Source organism: Pseudonaja textilis, chromosome 2, assembly GCF_049901715.1.
Source record: "Pseudonaja textilis isolate UNSWEBS1 chromosome 2, rPseTex1.2, whole genome shotgun sequence".
Lineage (NCBI taxonomy): Eukaryota > Metazoa > Chordata > Lepidosauria > Squamata > Elapidae > Pseudonaja > Pseudonaja textilis.
This window is the reverse complement of record NC_141991.1, coordinates 11,368,357-11,395,853: the sequence shown is the minus strand read 5'-3', so window position 1 is coordinate 11,395,853 and position 27,497 is coordinate 11,368,357. Positions and strand designations below refer to the sequence as shown.

Genomic DNA, 27,497 nt, shown 5'->3' with positions numbered 1-27,497 from the left:
AGGCTTCCTTCCTCCCTTATGATTTCAGCAGGAGCCCCTCTATAAAGGTCTATGGGTGAGTCACTGCAGACATAATGAAATTGCTTCTTTGCTGATCGTTGCTAATTTCCAGACTTCTGCACTATTTCATTGTCAACTTTCATCCATTGCTGTCTTCTGGTGCTGGAGAAAGATGGAGGAAAGGGGCAATTCTTGCAAGTTTCCTTCATACAGAATTGTGCTAAATATACAACCAAGTTTTTTTTCTTGACACCAGTTTAAGAGATTAAAAACAAGATGCAAAAGATGTACATCTCATTGTCAGGGTTTCTCCTCGGATCAGATTTTTCCATTCATTGCTTCTTGTCCTGCCTTCAGGTATTTTGGAGAATAGCTTGACTCCCTCTTCTTTGTTGCCACCCCTGAGATATCGGAGCATTGCTATCGTGTCACCCCTTGTCCTTCTTTTCAATAAACTAGACATACCCAATTCCAGTAAGTATTTTTTATATGTTTTAGCCTTCAGCCCCCTAATAATCTTTGTTGCTCTTCTCTGCACTCTTTCTAGAGTCTCAAAATCTTTTTTACATTGTGGTGAACAAAACTGGATGCAGTATTCCAAGTGTGGTTTTACTAAGGCATTATAAAGTAGTACTAAGATTTCCAGTGATAATACCACTCAGTAAGACCACACTTGGAATACTGCATGCAAGGATGCCTACAAATTTCGTGCCATTTGTATGCTTACTGTTTTTTAAAGATTCTCCTATGTGTATTAATAGAAGGAGAGTCCAAAAACTTTAACCTTAGACTGTCTACTATTGACCTCACCCCTTTCCTAAGAGGTCTGTAGGGGCTAAGAGCACCAATGTGCCTACCGTCCCTGTCCTATCGTTTCTTTCTTTTTTTCTTATATGTATCCATGTATTCATAACTACTTTTTTACTTATACCTATTATCTTGTAAGCAATTGACAAAAATAAATAAATAAATAAAATAAATAGATTACCTTAATTAAATCATCAGTCTTGAGCTAAGATCACATGAAGTTCTAGTACTGCTTTCCAAAGCTTTAATAAGACCACACTTGAAATACTGCATCAAGTTCTGATCACCACAACACAAAAAAGATGTTATGATTCTGAAAAGAATGCAGAGAACAGCAACAAGAATAATGAAGGGGTTAGAAGCTAAAACATATGAATAATGGTTACAGGAATTGGTTATGTCTAGTCTAATGAAGAGAAGGACTAGGGAGACATGCTAGCAGTATTCCAATATTTGAGAGACTCCTATAAAGTCAAGGGGGGTCAAACTATTTTCCAAAGCATCAAAAGACAAGATGAGAAACAATGAATGAAAACTAACCAAGGAGAAAAGCAACCTAGAACTAAGGAGAAATTTCTGAATAGTGAGAGCAATCATCCAATGGAACAACTTGCCTTCAAAAGTTGTGGGTACACTCCATCACTGGAGGCTTTAATCTGTCTAAAATGGTATGGGGTCCTTTGCCCAAACAGGGGGTTGGACTAGAAGAACTCCAAAATCCCTTCCATTATTCTATGATTTCCTTGTCTTCTGAGGAAGCAAAATGTATTTTAAATAATAAAATATCAACAGAAGAAATTAGAAAGGCAATTGGACCCCAAAAAACAAATAAAGCCCCAGGCCTGGATGGAATTCTGTTTGAATTCTATAAGGAGTTTCAAGAGTTATTGGAGGAGTTAATGACAGACTTATATAATGAAGCCTTGGATAGTGCTAATATACCAAAGTCATGGACCAAAGCATATATAACTCTTATTCACAAAGAGCAATCAGACCCACAAAAAATTCAAAATTACAGGCCAATATCACTTTTAAACATAGATTACAAGATTTTGGCCACAATATTGACAGAAAGATTAAAGAAAATATTAAGTAGGGTTATTCATACTGACCAGAATGGGTTTCTGCCATATAGACAAATTAAGACAAATACAAGAATAATTATGGATGTTTTAGAATTCTATGAAGTACACACAATTAAAACAATGGCACTGATGTTTTTAGACACTCAGAACGCTTTTGACAATTTGAATTGGAATTTTCTTATTAAACAATTGACAGGCATGAAATTTGGTGAAATTTTTTTAAGATTCATTAAAACAATATATAATACCCAAACTCCAAAAATATTAATAAATGGGGAAAATACAGATAATATAAGGATAAATAAGGGTGTAAGACAAGGATGCCCCTTAGCTCCCCTACTTATATTAGTAGAAGACACTACTGGTACAAATCTGACAAAATCAAGAGATCAGGGGGTTAAAAGTTAGAAAAGAGGAGTACAAACTTCAAACATTTGCTGACAATATGTCATTTATAGTGGAAGATCCCCTGAAAATGACACCCATTTTGATGAAAAAAATAGAACAATATGGAAAGGTGGCAGGGTTAAACATTAATAAAGAAAAAACAAAAGTGATAACAAAAAACTGTACAAATGAACAAAAGGAAGAACTAACAAAGAGATTAAGGATACAGGTGGTAAATAAAGTAAAATATTTGGGGATATGGCTGACAGCTAGGTGCTCATCAATTAAAAAAGATAATTACAATAAATTAACAATTCAAATATTCAAACAGATAATTGGGCTAAATTAAAAATATCTCTATTAGGCCGTATTGCAACAGTAAAAATGAATATTTTTCCAAAATTATTGTCTTTATTTCAGATGGTGCCAGTCAAGTTGGAAAAAAGCTTTTTTGAAGAACTAAATAAACATATATCCAAATTTATATGGCAGGGGGAAAAACAGAATAAAATATAAATTATTACAGGATGATAGAAAGAAAGGAGGCTTTGGTCTCCCAGATTTTGATAGTAACCTGCCTCAAAGACTGAGTTAATTTGATAAATAAAAGGATCTTAACATTGGAGGGCTTTGATCTCCAGCTTGAATGGCACACATTTATGTGGGATGGAAAGAGTAAACACCACTTATACTTTCAAAGGCATTATATAAGGAGTGTGTTATTAACTATTTGGGAAAAAATAAAAAAAGTACATTACTGTAAGGTCCCACTGTGGTTATCTACAATGGAGGCAGTTACACATCCAAACGTTTTAGATTTTGATAATATTTTAAGATATAAAGATCTGTTACATCAAACCAGAGAGTTAAAGGGTAAGAATCAAATACAAATTCAAGGAAAAGAGATAGCATGGTGGCCCTATGCACAGATACAAATGTATTACAAAATGATAAAGAACAATTTGGTTTTTAATATGACCTACCAAGAATTAGATAAGATTTGGCATGGAGAGGAAAGAAAATTGATTAGTAAAATATATAAATATCTATTGGATTATAAATTAAAAGAAGAAACAGTCAAGGAGTGTATGATAATTTGGGCAAAAAATGTGGGCCACAGTACTGAATTAGACAAGTGGGAACACATTTGGGAAATAAATTACAAACTAACTATGTCAGCCTCGTACAAAGAGAATCTCTATAAAATGATGTATCATTGGCACTTGCCACCCGTGAGACTAGATAAGATGTTCCCAAACCTCCCACCAAACTTTTGGAAGTGTAACTGTGTTCAGGGAACATACTTTCATATGTGGTGGACATGTCCATATGCCCAAAAGTTTTGGAAAAATATCAAAAATTGGATTCTAAATATAACTAAACAAGATATAAAACTTGAACCCGAAACCTTTTTGCTGGGTATGATAGACTCAAAAATAGAAAAAAATATCAATATTTAATCTTGCACATTATAACGGCAGCCAGAATAAGCTATGCTCAAAATTGGAAATTGTCTATTGTCCCTTCAGAGGAGATGGTCATTAAAAAAAATCACAAGTGTGCAGAGATGGACAGCCTCACCAAATTATTAAGAAACAACAAAGATAGTGAATACTACAAAGTTTGGAACTGTTGGTATGAATGGTTAAAGAAAAAGCAACATTTAACAACTAAATAAGTTATGAAACTATGAAGGACATGCATATAATCATGAAATATTCTGCGAAATTAAAACATTAAAAGAACGAGGAAAGTATTGTAACAAGGTAGATCACTTCAATGTTATGGGGTAAAAGAAAGAAAAGAAAAGTGTAACCAATGCTCAATACCTGCTGCAAAATTTATATATGTATATATATTTGTTTATATGTTTGTTTCTTTTTAAATGTTTTAAATATATGAAACTTAAATAAACTTTATTTTAATTTAAAAATTAAAAAAAATGAACTGTTGTAAAAAAAATGTTAAAATGTGTGCCTTATTATTTACAACATTCAGACATTGTTTTTATAGGTTGACCAGTGATTTTGGTTACATTTAGACATCCTTGTGGACTCATATAAAAATTAGATTATTTTCATTAATGATGCTGTGTATATATTTTCAGGAAGGGATCCATGTTTTCCTGGAAAATTATCTCCTTCCTATTTGCCATCCAGGAGATCAACCAGGATCTCTTCCCCAATATCTCCCTGGGCTATAACCTCCATGAAAACCATTTCAGTTCCATCATGACTTTGGATGCCTTGCTGGATTTGCTTTCCAACGGGGAGGCAAATATTCCAAACTACAGATGTGGAAGACATAATAGACCTGTGGTAGTTTTTGATGGGTCCAATGCTGATATCTCCATTCAGATTTCAAATATGTTGGACATTTATAAAATGCCACAGGTGTGTGCAAGGGTTGTGGGACCCTACTCCTCCTTTGAATTTTCCATGAAATTAACGGGCAGCTTTTCATCATTGAAACTATTGGCCTAATGAAATTAGTGTGGTTCTAAATTCACAAAGAACAGTAAACATTAAACCAGACAGATCTGAAATACTTTAGTCCAATCCAAGTTATATTCTTCCTATTTGTGGAAGAAATACTGCATACCCAAGGATTAGTGGAAGGGGGTGCAACCTATGAACAGACCCAAAAAAACATGTATATAGTCAGGTTGAGGTGTTTTCTTAGATTTCAAGTGCTAGTTTCTTGGCTTCGATTTGACTCAACAAATATGTCATGCCCCTGTCAGAGTCTGAATCTGAGGTGGAAGATGAACAGCTGATAGGGAGTGGGAGCGTGTCTCCATTGGCTGTGGGGGAGGCTGGGGAAGGGCAAAGTCCAGCTCGGCAGAGCAGAGGTGAGATAGAACAAGAGAGAGGGAGTTCAGAGGAAGACCCAGGCCCACCTCCTCTTCATCCTAGGGTATGCAGGGAAGAACGGAGAAAGGAGCAATGTGGGTTGCGTGGCTTGTGGGGGAGGAAAGGGCCCTGATTCCCTTCATTAGCCACACCTAGGAATGAAAGTTTATAAGAACTGAATGCTGACTGCAGCAGCTGCTGCGAGCAAATGTGACTTTATCCTGTGTTGTCTTTGCTTATCTGTGTTCCTGGCATCTTTCCAACCATGTGAGTTTTCCCATGCCTGCACATCTGGAATTCTTGCTCCTGCCCTGTCAAACTAATTACCACAGTTTGGCTTGATTGGATTTATAGTTACAGTTTTGTGGAAGAAACATTTATAGTTACAGTTTTTGTTGATCACGTTTTGGACTTGATTCGTTGCAGTCAAAGGCTGTTCCTGGGAGAGTTTCTCTCCAGCCAGAAGGTAACCTGGACATTGGGGGCAAAGTTGGAGCTAATAAAGGTTATTGATTATCTGACTGTGTTGTCTTTGTGCCATGCCCCAAGTCATCACAAAATAATACATTTTCCCTTTGCAGATGAGTTATGTTCCTGCATCACAGCCACTGAATGACAAAATACTGCCCCCTTCTTTCTACCGAATGGTCCCCAAAGAAGGAGTTCAGTATCCTGAAATTATCAAACTGCTCCGGCATTTCAGGTGGACATTGGTCGGTCTGGTTGCTCCAGACTCCGATGGTGGAGAGAGGTTCATGAGAAGTTTGACTTCTCTGCTTGTCAGGAATGGCATTTGCGTTGTTTTATCCCAAAGCTTCCCTGTAACTTCCCCTCATGTACTTGTTGATGATTTTCAATTGTACAAATGGAGACAAGTTAATGTCTTTGTTTACTATGTGGAGATTGGTTCCTTCATTAGAGGAATATTCATTACTCAGAAGATCAACGAACCTTACACACAACCCACAGTTGGAAAGGTCTGGATCACTTCAGCTTTGTGGGATTTTACTTTAGATTTACAATATACCACATTGATTATTCCATCTATCTATGGCTACATTTCCTTCTTAATCCAGACAAATAAAAATGCCAACTATGGTGATTTTCAATCTGTTTATGCAGCTATGACAGACTTTATGGACAAAACATTTCACTGTTCATATTCCAAGCATGGCTTGTCTGTGAAAGGCTGGACAAGATGCTCAGAGAATAAGGATGCAGAAGCTCTGCCCCAAGAGCAGAAAGAAGGAATCCTGTCTCTTGACAGCTACATCACTTATCGCTCTATATGGACTGTGGCCAGGGCCTTAAATACTGCATATTCATCCAGATCCAAAAGGAAAAGGAAGGATAATAAAGATTGCTTGGCTCTTCAGCACTTACAGCCATGGCAGGTATTCTCTCTGCATAATCTTCTGGTGCTATTCTTTCTTATTTTTGTTTAACTTAAATTTATCTATGGAGTTTAATATTTAATTCAGAGATTTAGCTTTCCTGAAATCTCATTTTTTGACCTGGACTAACTTTTTGTAGGTGGGGACTCAGTGGCTCAGTGGCTAGGATGCTGAGCTTGTCCACCAGAAAGGTCGGCAGCTTGGTGGTTTGAATCCCCAGCACAGTGTAACAGAGTGAGCTCCTGTTACTTGTCCCAGCTTCTGCCAACCTAGCAGTTCGAAAGCATGTAAAAAAATGCTGGTAGAAAAATAGGGACCACTTTGGTTTTAAGGTAACAGCATTCTATGCACCTTCAGCATTTAGTCATGCCAGCCACATGACCACAGAGATGTCTTTGGACAGTGCTGGCTCTTCGGCCTTGTAACGGAGATGAGCATTGCCCCATAGAGCTGGAACAGACTAGTACATACCGTGTTTCTCACAAAATAAGGCTGTGCCTTATTTTTTTTGACCCCCCCCCCCCAAAAAAAATGGCTAGGCCGTTTTTCAGGGGTGACTTAATTCCCCCCCTTGCATCCTTGGGTGGGTGGGTGGCAATGGCTTGGATGTTGACCTTGGTGTTCGTGAGGCACTTCATATCGGGAAACCTTCTGCCACCGTTGCTTTCCCTTCTCCCCATGCTGCCATGGCATTTAGAGCAATGCCGCAGCATTTGGCACAGCCACACACAGCCAGCCAGGGCTCCTCCCTGCAACCAGAGCCCAGCAGAGACACTCGGCTTCAGGCGCTCCTGTTGCCACCTTCCCTTCGCCTTTGAAGGCAAAGCCAATTCTTTTAAAAACAACGCCCTACTACCAGTACGACAAAGACTCCCCTGGACGAGAGGGCAGCCCACCCACACGTGGGGTGGCAAATCTCCCAGGGCCACAGCGTAGGATCGGCCCACCCCGGGAGAAGCGCCCAGCTGCCATCCCTGCCTGGCACCAGGCAGAATGTGAAGAGCTTCACCTGGGGAGCCCAGTGCAGCTGACAGGTGGGCCCTCTGCCCGGTGGCGGAGCTCTCACCAAGGCAATGAGTGCCTCCCCACTGGACCCTCTGCTCATCCCGCCGGGGCTGTGCCAGAGCCATGTGGGCTGGGCAGAGCCGGGAAAGCAAGCCACAGGTGTGCGCCTGCCTGCCAACCAAAAGAACCGGGCCGACCTAAGCTTGGCTTCCTTCCCAAGTCCCTCCAGCTCAAACCCGAAGGGGCCACCGGGAGAGGCTGCCTGAGGCAGTGATAGCACCCACTTGTCCGCAGACAGGGAGGTGAGGCAATGGCCTGTGCCGTGTCCTCTTCTGAGCTGAGCCCCGCTGAGTGAGCGCCCCTGCCCAATGCTCATGCCGCTGCAGCGTTTGGAGCTGCTGGTGCATTTGGAGATGCGTGGGGATGGGGACAGGCTGGGCGAAGGGTGGAAAGGTCAGGCGGCTTTGGGCTCTCTCCACTGGACCCACCAGCCAAGGAAGCAGTGCTGCTGTCCCCTCATCTCCCTGTCCATGGACAGGTGGGCACTATCACTGCCTCAGGCAGCCTCTCCCGGTGGCCCCTTTGGGTTTGAGCTGGAGGGACTTTGGAAGGAAGCCAAGCTCAGGTCAGCCTGGCTCTTTCGGTTGGCAGAGGGAGCGCACCCACGGTTTGCTTTCCCGGCTCCGCCCAGCCCACACGGCTCTTGCATGGCCCTGGCAGGATAAGTGGAGGGTCCAGCGGGAAGGCACTTGCTGCCTTGGCAAGAGCTCCACCACCGGGCAGGAGGGCCCACCTGTCAGCTGCGCTGGGCGCCCCAGGTGAAGCTCTTCGTGCTCTGCCCAGAGCCAGGCAGGGATTGTGGCTGGGAGCTTCTCCTGGGGTGGGCTGATCCTGCGCTGCAGCCATGGGAGATTTGCCTTCCCCATGGAGTTGGGCTGCCCTCTTGGGCAGGGGAGTCTTTGTTCTACTGGTAATAGGGCATCGTTTTAAAAAGAATTGGCTTTGCCTTCAAAGGCGAAGGGAAGGTGGCGACAGGAGCACCTGAAGCCGAGTGTCTCTGCTGGGCTCCGGTTGCAGGGAGGAGCCCTGGCTGGCCGCATGTGGCTGCACCAAATGCCGCAGTGTTGATTTAAATGCTGTGGCAGCATGGGGAGAAGGGAAAGCAATGGTGGCAGAAGGTTTCCCAATACAAAGTGCCCCACCAGCGCCGAAGTCAATGCAGGCAGCACCATATCCAGGTATGCAACAAAAGTACTTCCTAACGGCAAGTTCCCCCCATCATTCCCCCTCATTTTGCATGTTTAATATAGGCCTTAATTTGGGGGGAGGAGCTTAATTTGATTTTATGCCTATAAAGCATGCTGGGACTTCCTATTGGGGGAGGCCGTATTGCTGGAGAAACACAGTACATATGAGGGGAACCTTTATCTTTACCTTAACTCTATATATGCATCATTGGTAACATTGGCCCTTTTCATCTCTTATATGTATTAAATCATTAGCCCTTCCTTAATTTACATAAAGATAACATATTGGAACTTGCAAGATTAATGTCCTTTAAGGTTTTATTTTTTCATTTTATTATTGTTACATTATGTATATCAGGATTCTGGCTATTGCCCTAATTAAATCATGAGCCTTGAGCCAAGCTTCAAAAGAAACCAAAAGATTTATTAGGAGCAACATGTCCAGCATTAACCTGTATGAAGCCAACTCTGGCACACGTAGTTTACAGTCACTTGTGACGCTGTTTCCCCCCTCCGCCCTGGGTGACTCATAAATCAGATTCTCCAATGAAGCACGTTCACCAGCTGGATGCCATCAATCACATTCTCCCATTAAGGATTTTCGCAGGCAGAAGATCCAGTTGCTTAGCTACAGTCTTTGTAAGATAAGTTTTGGAATGTACTTCTGGTTTTAAAATGCCACTCTGCTCTTTCAGATTTCCTCCCCTCCCTCTTGTTTATGGCAACTCTAAAATAGGCATAGAAATGCTTTACGAGTTTACAATGTATTTTGTTGATTAGGTTATTTGCATGGACCATACCAGAAATCCCTACCAAATATAAGCATTGCAGTAAATGTAGATATGGAATACTGGAACTGTGCAGAATGATCCTGTCAGAATCCGTGCTCTATTTTCTAAGTTTTCTCTTCATCTCTCTTGTTTTAGCTTCATTTTTTCCTGCAAAGCTCGCAGCTGTACAATAACTCCTTGGATGGATTATATCTGGATGAGAGTGGAGAGCTGGCTGCTGATCTTGACATCATGAGTTGGGCCCAGTTTCCCAACAAATCAGTGGTCCGGGCAAAGTTTGGGAGCCTAACAAGACAGGGATCAGGAAAAGCCATGTTTACTATTGAGCAGGAAGCAATGGTGTCCCCTAAATGGCTCAACCAGGTGAAGTAATTTTTCTTCTTCAGTTCTTTTCAAAACCACAGGAGTGCCAGAACTGCTCTCTGGAAGATAGGCTCTAATGACAGAGTCTTGCAGGATTGATTTGTATGTATTTATTTATTTTATTTGTCATAACAGGTATAATTATAAACATGATTATGAATACATGAAATGGATATAAATAAAAAGGAACATTAGGACAGGGAGGGCAGACACGTTGGTGCGCTTATGTAGATTCCTACAGACCTCTTAGGAAGGGATGAGGTCAACAGTAGACCGTCTGAGGTTAAAGTTTTGGGGGTTTGGGGAAGCAGCCACAGAGTCAGGTTGCGTATTCCAGACATTGACCACTCTATTGCTGAAGTCATATTTTCTGCAACCGAGTTTGGTGCAGTTCATCTTGAGTTTGTACTTATTGTGTGCTCTTTTATTGTTGTGGTTGAAGCTGAAGTAGTCATTGACAGGTAGGACATTGCAATAGATAATTTAGATCCAACTGAAGATGACATAGTTCTGTGTTAAAATTTCAAGTCTGGTGGCATAAGGTATTTTGTTGCAAGTAGGCAACTGCACTTCTGACCTTCCAGAGAATTAGGGGGTTTTCTGAGCCACAACTCTTAGCCAAATATGGCTTCCCAGACTCATGCCTCAGCATGCATATTTTTCAATGAAACAGACCAAGACAAGAAGATCATCTTATTATGATTGATTCAGACATTCTGACTAAAAAGGATTTTTCTCATTCAAAGAGGGAACTCCCAATTCTTAGCTTACATTTCATTTTATGCTTAATGAAACAAAACACAAAAGAAAAGATGATTGGACATGACAATAGTCACTTCCTCTTTGCATAGGGAAACAATTACATTTAGTCAATCATGTTCCATGTACTGCAGTGGTGGGATTCAAATTTTTTTTACTACTGGTTCTGTGGGCATGGCTTGGTGGGCATGGTGTGGCTTGGTGGGCATGGCAGGGGAAGGATGCTGTAAAATCTCCGTTCCCACCCCACTCCAGGGGAAGGTTACTGCAAAATCCCCATTCCCTCCCTACCCTACTAACCTGCTTTCCAGCTCCATTCTCCTATGCCAAGCAACCAAAGAAGACCCAGCCAATTAGCTGGGACTCAGGAGCCAGAGAATAGATGGAGGCAGAGCCAGTCAGAGGTGGTATTTCCCAGTTCTCTGAACTGCTCAAAATTTCCTCTACCAGCTCTAGAGAACTGATCAGAACCTGCTGAATACCACCTCTGATGTACTATATGTCCATTTAAATGAGGTCTGATGAAAGCAGAGCCCTTAAATTTAAAATGTTTATGAGGAAATAATCATAAGCTTGCTTGAAGTTCACAGAGAAAGACAAACCAGGTATCAATTTATGTTAAAGACTCTTAATCAGAAGACAAACTCCAGACATCCTATCCTATCTGGACCTGGGGACCAAAATGGTTTATCTTTTCAATCCCCCCTTCCTCCTTCCCCACTTGCCTCTTCAGTGGAGCTTATGACCATCTGGATGTCCATGTTCTTTTTGCCAGGAAATCTACTGCAGTATCTTTTTTCTTTCTTCCCAACTAAAACCACTTTACCTTTAGTTATTCCATTCAAAGACTTTTTCTATCCTATCCAATCCATCTGCCTTCTCTCTCTCTCTCTCTCTCTCTCTCGTTTGTATTAGTGTGAAAGAAAGTATCCCAGAACCTGAAGAGTGTATGATGTCCCCCAAGGCTCTATCCTGATATACACCAATTGAATTGCTTTTTTTTTTTTTTTTTGACAACTCCCAACCACTGCCCTCATCGGCAGTCAGATCAGGTCAGGTCAGGTCAGATCAGGTCAGCTTCTCTTCATGGGAAAAATTGAGTGTCAGCTTGGAAGCCATATTTATTTGAGGCTTCTGGGCTGCCACATTCAGTGCCTGGGTGTTTGGGAGGGAATTATAAGAAGTGGTGGAAGATTAGCCACAATAACATTCCTTTCTCAGAAAGTCAATGACATGTTACTCTGCACCTGGATGGGAGTGCCTGGGGATAGTCTCCAGTTGGAATGAAGTAATGATTGGACCATGTGATGGACTATTGGATGCAGGGATTGGATTTTGGATTCCTCAACCCAATAGCTAGCTAATATCAGTGGAAGAGCAGCTAGGCTAACAAGCCCATCTGCCACAGATGCACACAAACACATCCAGCCCCCATGTTGGGTATATGCATACACCAACTAGGTTTGGGTAAATAAATATATGAACCTAGGTTTAAGTGTTTGTAGCTTTAAGCACAAAAACTGCAATGTAATTTGATAATTAAGGGTGCAGTTGCAAGCTGCAATAATAGGCAGTGAGAGAGACGTAACACTTCCTGGTTGCTGATTCCTGGTTCCTGGTTACTGTTTTCTGGTTCCTGGTGTTACTGGTCGCTGGTCTGCTGGTCTCTCTGCTGTCTGCTGCCTGCTGTTTTACTCCTGTATGAGACGTCAGCTTGTTGGCTACTGTGCAAGATACCATTTTTTCTACTGAACAAAAGCTCTGTTTACTTGGTGAACTGTGCATACTCAGCATTGTCTTTGAGAGAAAGGTATCGGGAGGAGAAGATTTACAAGCAGATAAAGACATTGTATTTACTGTTAATGAACTAGGTAACTGGATGGATATACTGGATATTGACATATGGACTGAATGACACTTCTTAATCTCTGTGTGAATTAAATAATTATTTAAAACCACAAACAGTGTTTTTGTCTCCAGTGTGTGTATACTCTTGGGCCCAGCCTCTCTCTCACTTGGCTGCCTGGCTTGACTGCTGCTGTGCACTCTGCTTGGGGGTTTGTCCCCAAACACTAACATTGGTTATGGGCCCAGCAGTGAGCACAGTCTAACTAACCAGGTTATAGCAGTTAGAGGTGGGGTGAGTTGCACATTACTGTAAAGACAAACTGTTTGTTGAATAGTTATTTATCTGAAGAGCAATGGCACAAGTAAATTTGCCAAGTCTGTCCATGATATCCAGACTAGATGGAATAAACTATGTTTCATGGTCAATGAAATGTAGTTTACTTCTACGAAGAGAAGGTTTGTGGGATATAATTACAAACCCACCAGATGTATCTAACTTGGATCCTAATGATGAAGAGGATGCCAAAAAGATACAAGACTATGAACGAAAAAATGAGCAGGCTTTGTGCATCATAGGACTGACTCTCTCAGACCAGCAACTGATTCATATTCGTGGAGAGTTAAATGCTGCAAACTGCTGGGAGAATCTCAAGAAGATTTATGTTCGAGACAGTGTAGGAGCTCATATAAATCTTACACGGAAGCTGTTTAGAACACATCTTGAGAAAAATGGAGACATGTTAACTCATTTAAACTGTATGAAAAGCATTTTTCAAGAATTACAAGAAAAAGAGCTTATCTTTAATGAGTTGCAACAAGTATACATCATACTGTCTTCTTTGGATCGAAGCTATGATGATTTTGTGACTGCTTTAGAAGTATTGCCAAAAGACAGTTTATCAGTAACTGAGATTGCCAGCAGGCTATTAGAAGAAGCCAGAAGAAGGAGTGATCGTGACCAGCTGAGAGAAGATAAGCCTAATGAAGAGAAATTATCTTCAAAGCTTGAAAGAAACCAGCTATGTAAGGTAAAGCACCCGGAAGAAGAGAAGTTATCTTCGACGGCATACACAATTAAAAAGTGTTTTAATTGTGGAGGCAGAGGACATTTGGCAAGATTCTGCAGAAAAGGAAAATGCCAGAATGTAAAGAAGCCAAAGAAATCCTTTGAACTAGCCACGTTTAGCAACTGTGATGTGAAGAATGATTTATGGGTGGTGGACAGTGGAGCATCCCACTGCATCACGAGAGATAAGACAAAATTTATAAAAATGTCTACAAGCTCTCAACACATATCACTCGCGAATGGCTGGCACCTCAAGGCCAAGGGTGAAGGTATTGCATACTGTCCATGTTTAAACCAGAATATAAAAATGTTGTATGTACCACAGTTAAAGATGAACTTACTTTCTGTAAGAGTATTAGATAAACTAGGTTATGCAATTACATTTAAGAATAATAAGTGCATACTGGAAAAAGATAACAAAAAGGTAACTGCAGCTTTAAATGGAGCATTATATGTCTTACATGATAGTAAGAAAGGGGAGGCACAGACTGTATTTAACAATATAAAGCCTCATAATGAATGTATCCATTTATTGCATAGGCGTTTGGGGCATGTAAATTTTAAAATGCTAAAACGTACAGTAGAGTTATCTGAAGGAATAAGGTTAAAACCCTGTGATAAATATTTGCGTTGTAATGTCTGCTGTGAAGATAAGAGTAAAATATTGCCTGCAAATAGGCTAAATGGTTTCAAAACTAAAGAACCTTTAGAAGTAGTATTTGCAGACATTATAGGTCCAAAGAAACCCAGTATGGGGGGTGCTCGATATATACTGAGCATTATGAACCATTACTCTAGATATGGGTTTTGCTACCTAATGAAAAGCAAAACTGAAACATATCAACATTTCTTCAACTGGTTAAAGTTTGCAGAAAGAAAGACTAAATGGAAACTGATAACCCTGGTGACAGATAATGGTACGGAATTTGTTAACAGCAAATTTCAGAATAGATTAAAGATAGCTGGAATAGAGCACAAGAAATCTGCACCATACAGACCACAACATAACGCATTTATAGAGAGAAGAGGCCAAACACTACAGGCAATGGTTAGAACAATGTTAACTGATTCTGGATTACCTGATTCTTTGTGGGGGGAGGCCACAATGTGTGCTAATCACATATTGAACAACGTTGTTAACTCAACTACTGGTGAAATACCATTCACCATGTGGCATGGCAGGAAGCCTGATCTGAGTTACCTGCACACATTTGGTGCACCAGCATGGGTGCATATCCCTACACAACTCAGGCGTAAAGGGCAACACAGAGCTAAACAATTATTCTTCGTTGGTTACCAAGCTAGCCATAGGGCATATAGATTTTGGGAGAAAGGCACATCTAAGGTGTTATGTAGTGCCAATGCCCAATTTCTAGAGCACGTAGGATGGGATAAGTTAGAACAGGATAACAATAAAGAAGTGGTTATTGAATCCTATAGAAATCCCATTAATTATCCCTGTAACTTTAAAAATAAAGTAAAGAGAGAAATACAGGAAGACATTGTGCCCATAGAAGAAGAAATAGAACCAATAGCTGAGCAAGATGAGAAAAAGGAACAGGTAGTAACTCAAAAAAGTCCTCATACAAGCCCTGTAATTCCCAGAAGAACTACACGAATATCTAGACCGCCTGATAGATACCAGGCTAACACTGTGTGCCAGGTAAATAGAGTTCCATCTACTGTGGATGAGATTAAAAGGTATCCTTCTAAAGATAAGGAAAGTTGGTATGCAGCAATCAATAAGGAATTGAAATCCTTGAAGGATATGAAAGTATATGAAAATGTGAGATTACCTGTAAATATAAAACCCATTGGCTGCAAATGGATTTTTAAGATAAAAACTGATAAGGATGGAAAAATAATCCATAAGGCAAGATTAGTAGCCCAAGGTTTTAGACAAAGTGCAAATGACTATGATGAGGTATTTGCACCTAGTCTTAAAGCAGCAACATTAAGGGCAGCTTTAGTGTGGGCAGCAAGCAAGAAATATATAGTTAACCATTTAGATGTGGAAACTGCTTACTTGCATGCTCCACTAAGACATACTGTATATATGAAAAAGCCTAGTGAATTGAAAGGTGAAAATAATAATGATTGTTGGTTGTTAAAAAAGAGCCTTTATGGTCTTAAACAATCTGGCTATGAATGGAACCAGTATATTGTAAAGGAACTGAACAATATAGGGTTTAAAGCTGGTTTAGCCGATCCATGTCTATTTAAGAGGGAGACAAATGGGAAAATATCATTATTATTATTGTTCACTGATGATATTGCCTTGATTACTGAGACTAATGATGAAGCTAATAAAATAATAGCATCATTAGCCAAGAAAATAAAAATCAAGCAATTAGGGGAGATAAAGAGATATCTAGGTTTGAATATACTGAAAACACAGAAAGGTTTTAAGATATCTCAGGAAGATAAGATATCTAAATTGCTAATAGATTATAAGATGGAACTTTGTAAGCCTGCAAAGACTCCAATGAGTCAGGATATTTGCAAAATGGATACTCAAAGTCCCAAGTTTGATAAGGCAATATATCAATCTTTGATTGGTAGCTTATCATACATTAGCAATTGGTCAAGGCCAGATATAGCTTATAGTATTAATCAGCTGGCACGACATAATAATGATCCGCTTCAATGTCATTGGAATGCATTGAAGAGAATCTTAAGATATCTTAAAGGAACATTACACCATGCACTGTATATAGAACCAAAAGGTGATCTAATACTGAGTGCTTATGCAGATGCTAGTTTTGCATCAGAAAGAGACACAAGAAAGTCGACTTCAGGAACAGCCATAATGCTGGGTAAGACATTAATTGGTTGGAAGTCAATAAGACAACAGCATATAAGTTTGTCCACTATGGAGGCAGAATTCTCCTGTTTATCATTATTATGTACTGAGTTAATTATGTATAAACAAATGTTGAATGATATGGGTATAACTGTAAATTATCCTATAATTGTACATGAAGATAATCAGGCAGCAATTCAAATGGCCACAAATATTGCAGTAAAAACTAGGAGCAAGCATACAGATTTAAGGTATCTAAACGTTAGACAATCTGTACAGAGTAAAATGATACAGCTGGAGTACTGCATGTCGGAGGACAATATAGCTGATAATTTTACTAAAGCCCAAGGTGCCATTAAGCACCTAGAGAGTTGTGAAAAATATGGGTTAAGATTGTAAAGGTATTATATATTTATGTCACCCAAAAGGGGAGTATGTTGGGTATATGCATACACCAACTAGGTTTGGGTAAATAAATATATGAACCTAGGTTTAAGTGTTTGTAGCTTTAAGCACAAAAACTGCAATGTAATTTGATAATTAAGGGTGCGGTTGCAAGCTGCAATAATAGGCAGTGAGAGAGACGTAACACTTCCTGGTTGCTGATTCCTGGTTCCTGGTTACTGTTTTCTGGTTCCTGGTGTTACTGGTCGCTGGTCTGCTGGTCTCTCTGCTGTCTGCTGCCTGCTGTTTTACTCCTGTATGAGACGTCAGCTTGTTGGCTACTGTGCAAGATACCTTTTTTTCTACTGAACAAAAGGACTGTTTACTTAGTGAGCTGTGCATACTCAGCGTTGTCTTTGAGAGAAAGGTATCGGGAGGAGAAGATTTACAAGCAGATAAAGACATTGTATTTACTGTTAATGAACTAGGTAACTGGATGGATATACTGGATATTGACATATGGACTGAATGACACTTCTTAATCTCTGTGTGAATTAAATAACTATTTAAAACCACAAACAGTGTTTTTGTCTCCAGTGTGTGTATACTCTTGGGCCCAGCCTCTCTCTCACTTGGCTGCCTGGCTTGACTGCTGCTGTGCACTCTGCTTGGGGGTTTGTCCCCAAACACTAACACCCCACATTGCTCTTGACATGTCTTCTATTTTTGCTTAGTCCCTCCCTGAATCTAAATGTGTGGAGAGCTGCTATCTTGGTTTCTTCATGGTGCCTCAGGAAGGGGAGCCTCCTTGCTGCTATGACTGTCTTCCTTGCAGGGAAGGGACCATCTCCACTCAGGAAGGTTAGTGGCTTTGAAGGAGAAGTTCCCATAGTGGGAGGGGTCAGAGATTCTGAATCCTCAATTTTAGTGTTTCTTTGTCACCTTCCTTGTAGCAGTGGGATCGTACCTGTTCCACTACGAGTTCACACAGTTTACCACCCAACAGCTGAAGTCTGCAGCACCAATCAGTTGAGAGGATAAAGAAGAGAAAAGGTCAGAGGTGGGTGGGAGGGCCGATCCTGCGCTTTTCTTTTCTTTCTCCTCTCAGCTAATCATTGAAGGCTTTCCCCCCCTCCTCTCAGCTGATTGTCAGAGGCTTTTTTTTTACTACTGGTTCTGCTAACCAGTCTGAATTGGTAGCATATCAACATGGCTTCCTTGCCTTAAGATCCAGACTTGTAAGAAACCATCTGAGAGAAAGATGGCTCATCAGTCAAGTCCTCTTTTGCCTCTGATCATCTCTGCAAAATTTTTCTGAGGGTTAATAAGGAACTTTTTTAAAAAAAGGATTTATCTTTGTATATTCCATGCTGACTTTCTTTCTACAATTGTTCCATAAATTGAAAAGAGCATATTAAGAGAAAAGTGTCAAAAATACAGTCACACCAAGGGTGGGCTGATAGGGATTCGCAGGGGTTTGGGAGAGCCCCTAGCTAAGATTCTATGCAGTTTGTAGAACTTCCAAATCCTACTCCTGGCTGGCCCCACCCATGCCACCCCTCCCAGGAGTCCCCACATAGCCCATTTTGGATGTAGGTAGGTGCAGGGCGCATGCAGAGGCCCAGGGAGGGCAAAACTGGCTCTTTCAGAAATTCAGCAAGGCCATAAATAGACTTATTTCCAGCTTCCAGAGAGTCTCCAGAGCTCGGGGAGGCTGTTTTCACCCTCCTGAAGGCTCAAGGAAAGCCTCCGGAGCCAGGGGAGGGCAAAAATGCCCCTTACTGTGGTCCATGAGGCCAATAAGGCCATGCCTACCATGACCACACCCACCCACAACTAGCAGAGAACCCATTGCTAAAAGTTTTGGAGCCCACCCCTGAGACACACAAAAGAGAATGTTCTCAAGTACATATCCTAAAGATTTTCAGATAAAAAGTGTAAATGACATTGATTGGTGGGAAAAATATAAACAAATCAAAATTGAGGAAATAGATCAATCTGAAAGATGATGTCTTTTTGGAAGATAAGGGTGACCGAAGGAGGAAAAAAAAAAGCCAACATTGCAAAACATAGATAAACCATGGTTCTCTCGTCTCTCTTATTTGTAGATGCGGAAAAATGTACCAAATGCCCAGAGGATAAGCATCCAAATGAAAAACGAGATCAGTGTATCCCCAAGATCACAACCTTCCTAACTTACAAAGAGCTTCTGGGGAACATCTTGGCTTCCTTTGCCCTGATCTTGTCTTTAACCACCGTGCTTGTCTTAGCAATCTTCATTAGATACTTGGAAACTCCAATAGTCAAGGCCAACAACAGGGGCCTCTCTTACATCCTCCTCATTTCCCTATTGTTCTCCTTTCTGACTTGCTTTCTCTTCATTGGCCAGCCAAGGAAAGCCACTTGTCTTCTCCGTCAAACTGTTTTCAGCATTGTCTTCTCAACAGCTGTCTCTTCAGTCTTAGCCAAGACAATCACAGTAGTGTTGGCCTTCCTGGCCACAAAGCCAGGCAGCAACATGAGAAGGTGGCTGGGGAAGACTCTGGCCAACTCCCTGGTTCTTTCTTGTTCTGGGATTGAAATGCTCATTTGCTGTATCTGGTTAGGAGTCTCTCCTCCATTCCCTGACTCTGACTTTCATTCCCAGCCTCGAGAAATCATCCTGCAATGCAAGGAAGGGTCTGTTGCCCTGTTCTATGGATCCCTGGGCTACATGGGCATCCTGGCTGCCATCTGCTTCACAGTGGCTTTCCTGGCCAGGAATCTGCCTGGAGCCTTCAATGAAGCCAAGCTAATCACCTTCAGCATGCTGGTCTTCTGCAGTGTCTGGATCTCTTTTGTACCCACCTACCTGAGCACCAAGGGGAAATACATGGTGACTGTGCAGGTCTTCTCCATTTTGGCCTCCAGCACTGGGCTGTTGGGCTGCATCTTCATCCCCAAGTGCTATATTATTATCCTGAGGCCAGATCTTAACACAAAGGAGCAGCTTGTATTAAAAGTAAAATAAGAATTACACTGTTTTATAAATAACTTTGGTTTTGATTTCACATTCCCAAGAACTATGTTTACACACAATGTAAGCAATATCACTTTCGGATTATACGTGAATATAGTTTAAAGAGTATTAGAGTGATAAATGCAATAGAGTGTTATGGTACAACTATGAAAATAATAGTTATAATTATGAGAGACAATACTATTTATTTAAAAGAGACTATACTGTATGACTATGAGAATAATAGTTACAATCAAGGCGTATACTATGATGTATATTTAAAAAGGACTTGATATAGCCAGTACACTGCTGTTGCAAAATGGGAAATGTGATGAATAATAATGAAAAATGTACAATAATAAATAAATAAATAAATAAAAAGGAACTTGACACCCAAATATGCCGAATAACGAGTTTGAAGAACTGAGCTTATAACTGTTTACTATGAGTGCACTGTTTACTATTTTGTACTCACCTATCTGAGCACCAAGGGAAAATACATGGTGGTTGTGCAGGTGTTCTCCATCTTGGCCTCCAGTGCTGGGCTGTTGGGCTGCATCTTCATCCTCAAGTGCTATAGTATTATCCTGAGGCCAGATCATAACACAAAGGAGCAGCTTGTATTAAAAGTAAAATAACAGTGTGTGTGTGCGCACGCCTGTGTGTGTATACATTAGGATTCCTCATCACAAAACAATTTATTTTGGTATTTCATATTTTAAGAAATTCCACCTGCAACCTTTTTCTTATTACCCCAGGAAAAAATTATGGAATTGTGATAAAATTGCAGCAGAGGCTGAAAAATTCCTTTTTAAAATGATTTTTTTAAAACAAAAAAGTAGACCTTAAAATCTATTACACTGTTTTAAAAATACCTTTGGTTTTGATTTCACATTCCCAAGAATTATGTTTACACACAATGTAACCAATATCATGATAAGACTATACATGAATATAAACTGCTCAAAAAAATAAAGGGAACACAAAAATAAGACATCCTAGATCTGAATGAATGAAATATTCTTATTAAATACTTTGTTCAATACATAGTTTAATGTGCTGACAACAAAATCACACAAAAATTATCAATGGAAATCAAATTTAGCAACCCATGGAGGTCTGGATTTAGAGTTACACTCAAAATTAAAGTAGAAAAAAACACTACAGGCTGATCCAACTTTGATGTAATGTCCTTAAAGCAAGTCCAAATGAGGCTCAGTAGTGTGTGTAGCCTCCACGTGCCTGTGTGACCTTCCTACAATGCCTGGGCATGCTCCTGATGCGATGGTGGAGGCTTTTAGTGCAGCTTGGCTCTGAGTAAATAGATGGCTATCATTTGTTAGGAAGCTAGGTTTCATCTGGGTGCCTGGGTGCCCGTCCATTTACTTGGAGCCAAGCTGCACTAAAAGCCTCCAATACAGGAACCCAATGTTGCCAGCCAATCAAGACACACACACACACACACACACAAAAAGCCACAAAACAGACAGAAGATATTAGAAACACCAAAAGCAGAACAGAGCAAACTCCAAGACCAATAAACACAGACCAAGACTCCCAACCAATCAGGATGAAGAAAGAAACATTCTGGCACAGCAGTAGGCTAGCCCCAAATTTAAAAATGAAACAACTGTAAAAGTCTGACTCACAGACAAACACAATCCAGAAGCCTGATGATGGCAGATGAGATTCTGCCAAAACGTCGCTACAACTTTAAAACACAACTATAATGACGTGGGAAAATACCTGAACAAAGCTGAATACCATAGATGTAAGTACCCGCGAAAACTTAAGGAAATATATGTCATTCATTCGTGTGTGTGTGTGTGTGTGTGTGTGTGTGTGTGTGTGTGTATATATATGGATCTTTGGTTGTTGGGTTTCTCAGCGTAAGATTCAAAGTGTCTGAGCAGCGTTTGATGAAGTCTCATTCATCATCATCAGGCCTCTGTCTTTGGCTCTTGCTTTTTTTTTTTTCAGAGAAAAGCAAGAGCCAAAGACAGAGGCCTGATGATGATGAATGAGACTTCATCAAACGCTGCCTAGACACTTTGAATCTTACTGAGAAAACCCGAACAACCAAAGATCCACATACAAATACCATGAGAACCTCAGAAAACAAATATATATATATATATATATATATATATATATATATATATATATATATATATATATATATATATGTCGTGATCTGCCTGTCTCTTCTACAATTGTAAAACAAGCTAAAAATATTGCAGCAAAAAGAATCTGGGATATAGAATGAGAGAAAGATTTGGCCATCCTCAATATTGCTGGCACATTGATGTGCTACAAAGAAATCTTCCAAATTGTCAAGTATTTAATTGTATAAATGCCTGAACACCTTAGGGCAATATTTATTCATGCAAGCTTTGAACAGCTGGACACAATGGTTAAATGGGGAAGATATAACCAAGTCACTTGTAAGGAAATTGTTATATTTGTGGGGCTCCAGAGACAGAAGGCATAGCATACCTATTGTTTGAATGTCAATGTCAGGGCTCCAACAAATCCACCCCCATTCAAATCATGTCTCTAGCCACATCTCTCAGAGTTAAAAATAATTGATTTACTAGGAATGGTCATGTTGGGTGCAGCCAACACTAAAATACATAATTCATTTCTCCCTTGACCCTGGTCTTCTCCCCAACCCCTGGATGTATATTCTCCAATGGGACACCTCCATAGCCAAGAGTCATTAATCATGTTCACCAGTAATATTTTTGTGCACCAACAACTTTGGGCTGCCAAAGCGATTATCTGATGCATTTGAAGAATGCACTGTTTTTCCCCACTCCCTTTCTGCTGGCAACTAAAAAGACCAAAAAAGTATCTTTTTAGTTGACAGTCAGTTGCATAAAAAAGAGAGGTATCTTGGACTTCAAATTGGATGAAAAATCTATCAGGATCATTGTATTAAAGCAATATATTACTTGCATGGTCAGAATTCAAAAATTACGTATGAAAAGTGTTTGATTCAAACAGAACATTTTGTTTGAGTTCTGCACATCTGAACTTGATTTGTGGTAAATTATGTGGGTAATACAGAAATATAATTAGCCTTCATTAGTCTTATTCTAATTAATTTGTTTCTCTTAATCTATTTTTATATGGAATATTTATATTTGCCATAACATTATATTTTGTATCTTGATATTTATATGTATATAACATAGAACCCAACTTTCTTCATTGAGCCTCAGTGGCACAGTGGTTAGAGTGCAGTACTGCAGGCTATTTCTGGTAATTGCCAGCTGCCTGCAATTTGGCAGTTTGAATCTCCCCAGGCTGAAGGTTGACTCAGCCTTCCAGCCTTCCAAGATGGGTAAAATGAGCGCCCAGATTGTTGGGGTAGGGGTGGGACTCAACCGGTGTAACAACCGGTTCAGTGAACATGCACTTCGTGCGCATGTGTGTGCAGAGTTTGCAACTCACCTTCTGCTGCAAGCTCTGTATGTAAAAAAGCTGACACATGGCAATCGGCCATGCCACGCAAAGCAGCTGAGCTGGAAAACCCAGAAATAAAGCACAGACCAGAGCCGGGATCGGTCAGTGTGCCCAACAGCTGATTGTTGGAGTGAACCGGTTCACTCCCAGCTGATCTTCAGATTTACCAGTTCATCCAAATCAGGCCAAACTGGTAGAATCCCACCCCTGTGTTGGGGCCATTATGCTGACACTGTAAACTGCTCAGAGAGGGCTGTAAAGCACTGTGGAGAAGTATATAAGTCTAAGTGGTATTGCTATTGCTTTTTCAGATCAGTTATGCAACTGCTTCAGTGGCTATTAGTGATAAAACTATTTTCCCCTTTTTCCACCGGATGGTTCCCAGAGAAGGGATCCAGTACCCAAGAATTGTCCAAATACTCACTCATTTCAGATCGATCTTGATTGGTCTCTTTGCTTCAGATACAGAGGAGGGAGATAATTTCATGAGAACTTTGACTCCTATGCTTGCAAGGAATGGAATTTGTGTCATTTTATCACAATGATTCTCAACAAGTGGACATACAGGAGCCCTCGGGGATGCCCTCTCTAGGTGGAGACAAGTCAATATCTTTGTTCACTTCATAGAATATGTTTCCCCATTGGACAGAATTCTTCCTTTCCATTTAACATTTGAAAATTGGCCAGGACCCATTGAAGGGAAAGTCTGGATCATGACAGTCTTTCCAGAATTGAATATGAAAAAACCACAACTTTTTCAAATATGTCCATAGTATTTGGTACTTTAATTTTCAGGAGAACAAAATGCCAAAAGATGATGCCTTTGAACCCTCTTTATTTTTAAATTCCCAGTTTGAAGTACAGTCTTTTCACTGTAGTTTCTCAAAGCACAAGTTTTCTGTCCAAGGCCCGAGAAGATGCACACAAAAAGCAACACTGGAGAGCCAAGAGAAACAGAACAGTATCCAGATTGCAAATGACCACCAGATTTACAGTATCATGAAGACACTGGCTCATGCCTTGAATGCTGCATATTCCTCTGGATCCTGGAAAAGAAGGAAGGAAGGCAAAAAGAGTTCAGGGACTGCAATGCTTCAGCCATGGCAGGTATGGGGTCCTGACAAGGATCAATCGAACAATTTTAGCACTGATGATGCTACCTAGTTTGGATAATGAAACTACCAGCCTCTGACAGCATCAAGGACCCCTCAAACTTATTTCTTTTGAGAAGGAATCCAAAGGAGAAGGAGAAGAACCATTTCAACTTACTTATGCTACAAAAGGCCAATATATTTGGCCAATCTAATACCTTACTTTCATAAATATGAAATTCCAAAGGTGCTTTTTCAGGAGGCAATTGGACTTTCTTGTTTCTCTTTGAAGATATTTGGCTTCTCATCCAATAAGTTTCTTCAGTTCTGACTGGATGGTGGGGGTAAAGAGATTTATATTCCTTGTAGTCAACTGGTCATTTGAATTCCTTCTGAGAGCCATTGAGGCCACTTGGAGAGTCATCCGAGTAGTGCAAATGTGTGTGGAGCTTTCTTGGAACTGTTAAAAAGACTGTGTTGTGGAGCTGTGCTTTCTGCAGGATATTTCTGGCCTGTGTCCCTTCACTGCTGAACACAGATGCTGGTTCTGTCCAGTCAGAGCTGAAGAAACTTCTTGGATGAGAAGTGAAATGTCTTCAAAGAAAAAACAGAAAGTCCACTTGTCTCTTGAAAAAGCACCCCTGGGACAATGATAACCTGGGTGACTGAGAATCTCCATAGAAATAAATTTGAATAGAATATTCTCCCTGACTCCATTACGACAGTAAAAGATTTTCATTTATTGGTAAGATCAGATCATGAAATTCATAGAGGAGGTGGTGTTGCTATCTTCTATAAAAAGTTCTTACATCTAAAAAACATCCAAGTTATCCAGGAGCTTGCTGAGACCATAATCTGTGAACTATTCTTAAATATCACATTTCGATTCTTACTATGTTATAGAGCACCTGATTATGACATTAAACATGTAAACAAGCTAAATTCACTATAACATGGGCAACATCCTGCCAACATGCTTTTATCTTTCTTGGTGACTTCAATCTACTTCATATTGACTGGACCCTAAATGAATGTACAACCAAACCCATAATGCAACCTTCTACAATGCTTTTACAAATCTGGGACTGGAACAACTAGTAACCAACAACACTAGACTAGATAATTGCCTCGATCTCATCTTCTGCAATAGTTTGAATTTAATTTATGGAATACAAACTAAAGAACCCTTTTCCAGCAGTGATCACAATATGATTGACTTTTGTCTCAGAATACGCCCACACAAAAATTATCACAATGACATAATCCCCAATTATAACTTCAAAAAAGGCAACTATGATCTTATAGACAACGATCTCTCATCCATTGATTGCAATCTCTATTCACTGGATGCAATACTGTTGAAGACCATTACAACATATTTTTACTTGAAGCCAAAAGAGCCATCAAACTATATGTACCAACAACAACTCCCAAAACAACAACAACAACAAAAACAGACTATTCATAACAATAAGGAAACTTCAATCCAAAAAGAGATCACTCTGGTGGAAAAACAAATCTCGTCATGTTGCCAATTTCAAAAGCCAATACAAAAATTTATGCCACCAGTTAAAGACTGAATGCACTAATTATCACATTAAACAAGAGGAAAACCTTCTGTCAATGTGTGCTCCTTTCAAAATCCAAAAAAGAAATACCCAGACTCCATGGATCAGAGCAAAGTTATCCTTTTACTGGAGAATGAAAAGGAAGCTACAAATGGAATTCCGAAACTGAGAATTTGGCGTGCAGATCACACATACAAAGAAATGGAATTGTTCCCACCCCCCGAAATCCAGAAATCTCTTCCAATTAAAAGTTCTGAATATGATCATGTGGGCATCTTCAGGTGGTGATGAGGCCTCTGTCCGTTGACCTTGACATATTTTGATAAGACTTCGCAGCTGCGCAAAAAGGGATGGAAGCTAGCAAGGAAATGGAAAGTTGAAAAGAAGAAATCATACACCCCCTCCTTTTTCTCCCCACAGTAAAGGAATGCAAAACACCTCCAGCTCTCTTCCCCTCCACAATTACCCCTCCCCCTGTTGCTAATGACAGCCGAAAAAGTAAGCCTAGCAGTAGAGAAGATATGGGAGAAATAAATAAGATAGATAGCAATTAGGGTACCTGAAGAGATCTTGAGGCTGACATCTTCTAAGCACCAATTCCACCCATGTTTTTTACAATTTTTTAAACAACAAACCAAAAGACTTAAAGTCCATCCCACCCCTGATAGGACCTAATGGTAAAGACTGCAACGACAACACCATTAGAGCCAACATCTTTAACACATTCTTTGGCTCAGTATTTGTAAACAGCAATGGATCATGCCCAGTATTTCCTAGCCGAACTATGGAAAACTACAATGATCTAATACATATCGATTTTACAGAACAATGTTGAAAAAGCCCTACGCAATCTAAAACCATCTCTATCTATTGGACTGGACAGAATATGTGCCTACTTCTTAAAAAAGCAATCCACTGCCATAGCAGAACCTCTAAGCACAATCTTTGAAAAATCTTTCAGGACCAGCTCCTTGCCACGGTCACAAGCCACGGTCATCCCATCTTCAAAAAGGGAGACCCCAGCCTAATTGAAAATTACAGACCAATCTCCTTATGCTGTGTCACCTGTAAAGTCATGGAATCAATTATTAACCAATCCATCATCCTCCACTTAGAAACAAACAACCTACTCACCAATAAACAATTTGGTTTCAGAAAAAACTATCCTATAATCTGCAACTCTTACACTGCAAAAACATATGGACTACACAGCTTGATCAGGGCAAAACAATAGATGCAATCTGCATAGATTTCTGTAAAGCCTTTGATTCAGTGGTACATGACATACTACTCCTAAAATTAAAATTTTATGGTATCTCTGGACACCTGCATAACTGGACAGAAGCATTCCTGTCAGACAGACAACAAATGGTCAAAATTGGGGGTGTCCTATCAAATTCTGTACCTGTCAATAGTGGTGTCCCCCAAGGTAGTGTTCTAGGACCAACTCTCTTCATACTCTACATAAATGACCTCTATGATCATATTAAGAGCAACTGCATTCTTTCTGCTCCCCTTAAAAAAGATCTTGACTATGTATCAGAATGGTCAAACAAATGGCAACTTCAAATCTCAGCAAAT

At 40.2% G+C, this 27,497-nt stretch overlaps 3 protein-coding genes across 3 annotated transcripts in view; all 3 read left to right on the top strand.

Annotated features, from left to right (window-relative positions):
• The window catches only part of LOC113451824 (vomeronasal type-2 receptor 26-like), a 500,191-nt gene that overhangs the window by 436,333 nt on the left and 36,361 nt on the right, over positions 1-27,497 (top strand). The window lies entirely within an intron of this gene.
• The window catches only part of LOC113451996 (vomeronasal type-2 receptor 26-like), a 452,458-nt gene that overhangs the window by 402,086 nt on the left and 22,875 nt on the right, over positions 1-27,497 (top strand). The gene's annotated exons all lie outside the window — the stretch shown is intronic.
• On the top strand, positions 4,511-20,174 carry LOC113451825 (vomeronasal type-2 receptor 26-like). The gene is made up of 5 exons (XM_087927660.1): positions 4,511-4,672; positions 5,713-6,525; positions 9,704-9,931; positions 17,526-17,652; positions 18,900-20,174. Exons 1-5 carry the CDS (start codon positions 4,511-4,513, stop codon positions 19,799-19,801), a joined length of 2,232 nt encoding a protein of 743 aa, XP_087783786.1. The 3' UTR covers positions 19,802-20,174.

Coding starts and splice junctions, on each gene's coding strand:
- LOC113451825 (XM_087927660.1), top strand. CDS start 4,511: ATGACTTTGGATGCCTTGCTGGATTTGCTTTCCAACGGGGAGGCAAAT. Junction 4,673..5,712: donor ACATTTATAAAATGCCACAG/GTGTGTGCAAGG, acceptor TTCCCTTTGCAG/ATGAGTTATGTTCCTGCATC. Junction 9,932..17,525: donor CCCCTAAATGGCTCAACCAG/GTGAAGTAATTT, acceptor ATTTTTGCTTAG/TCCCTCCCTGAATCTAAATG.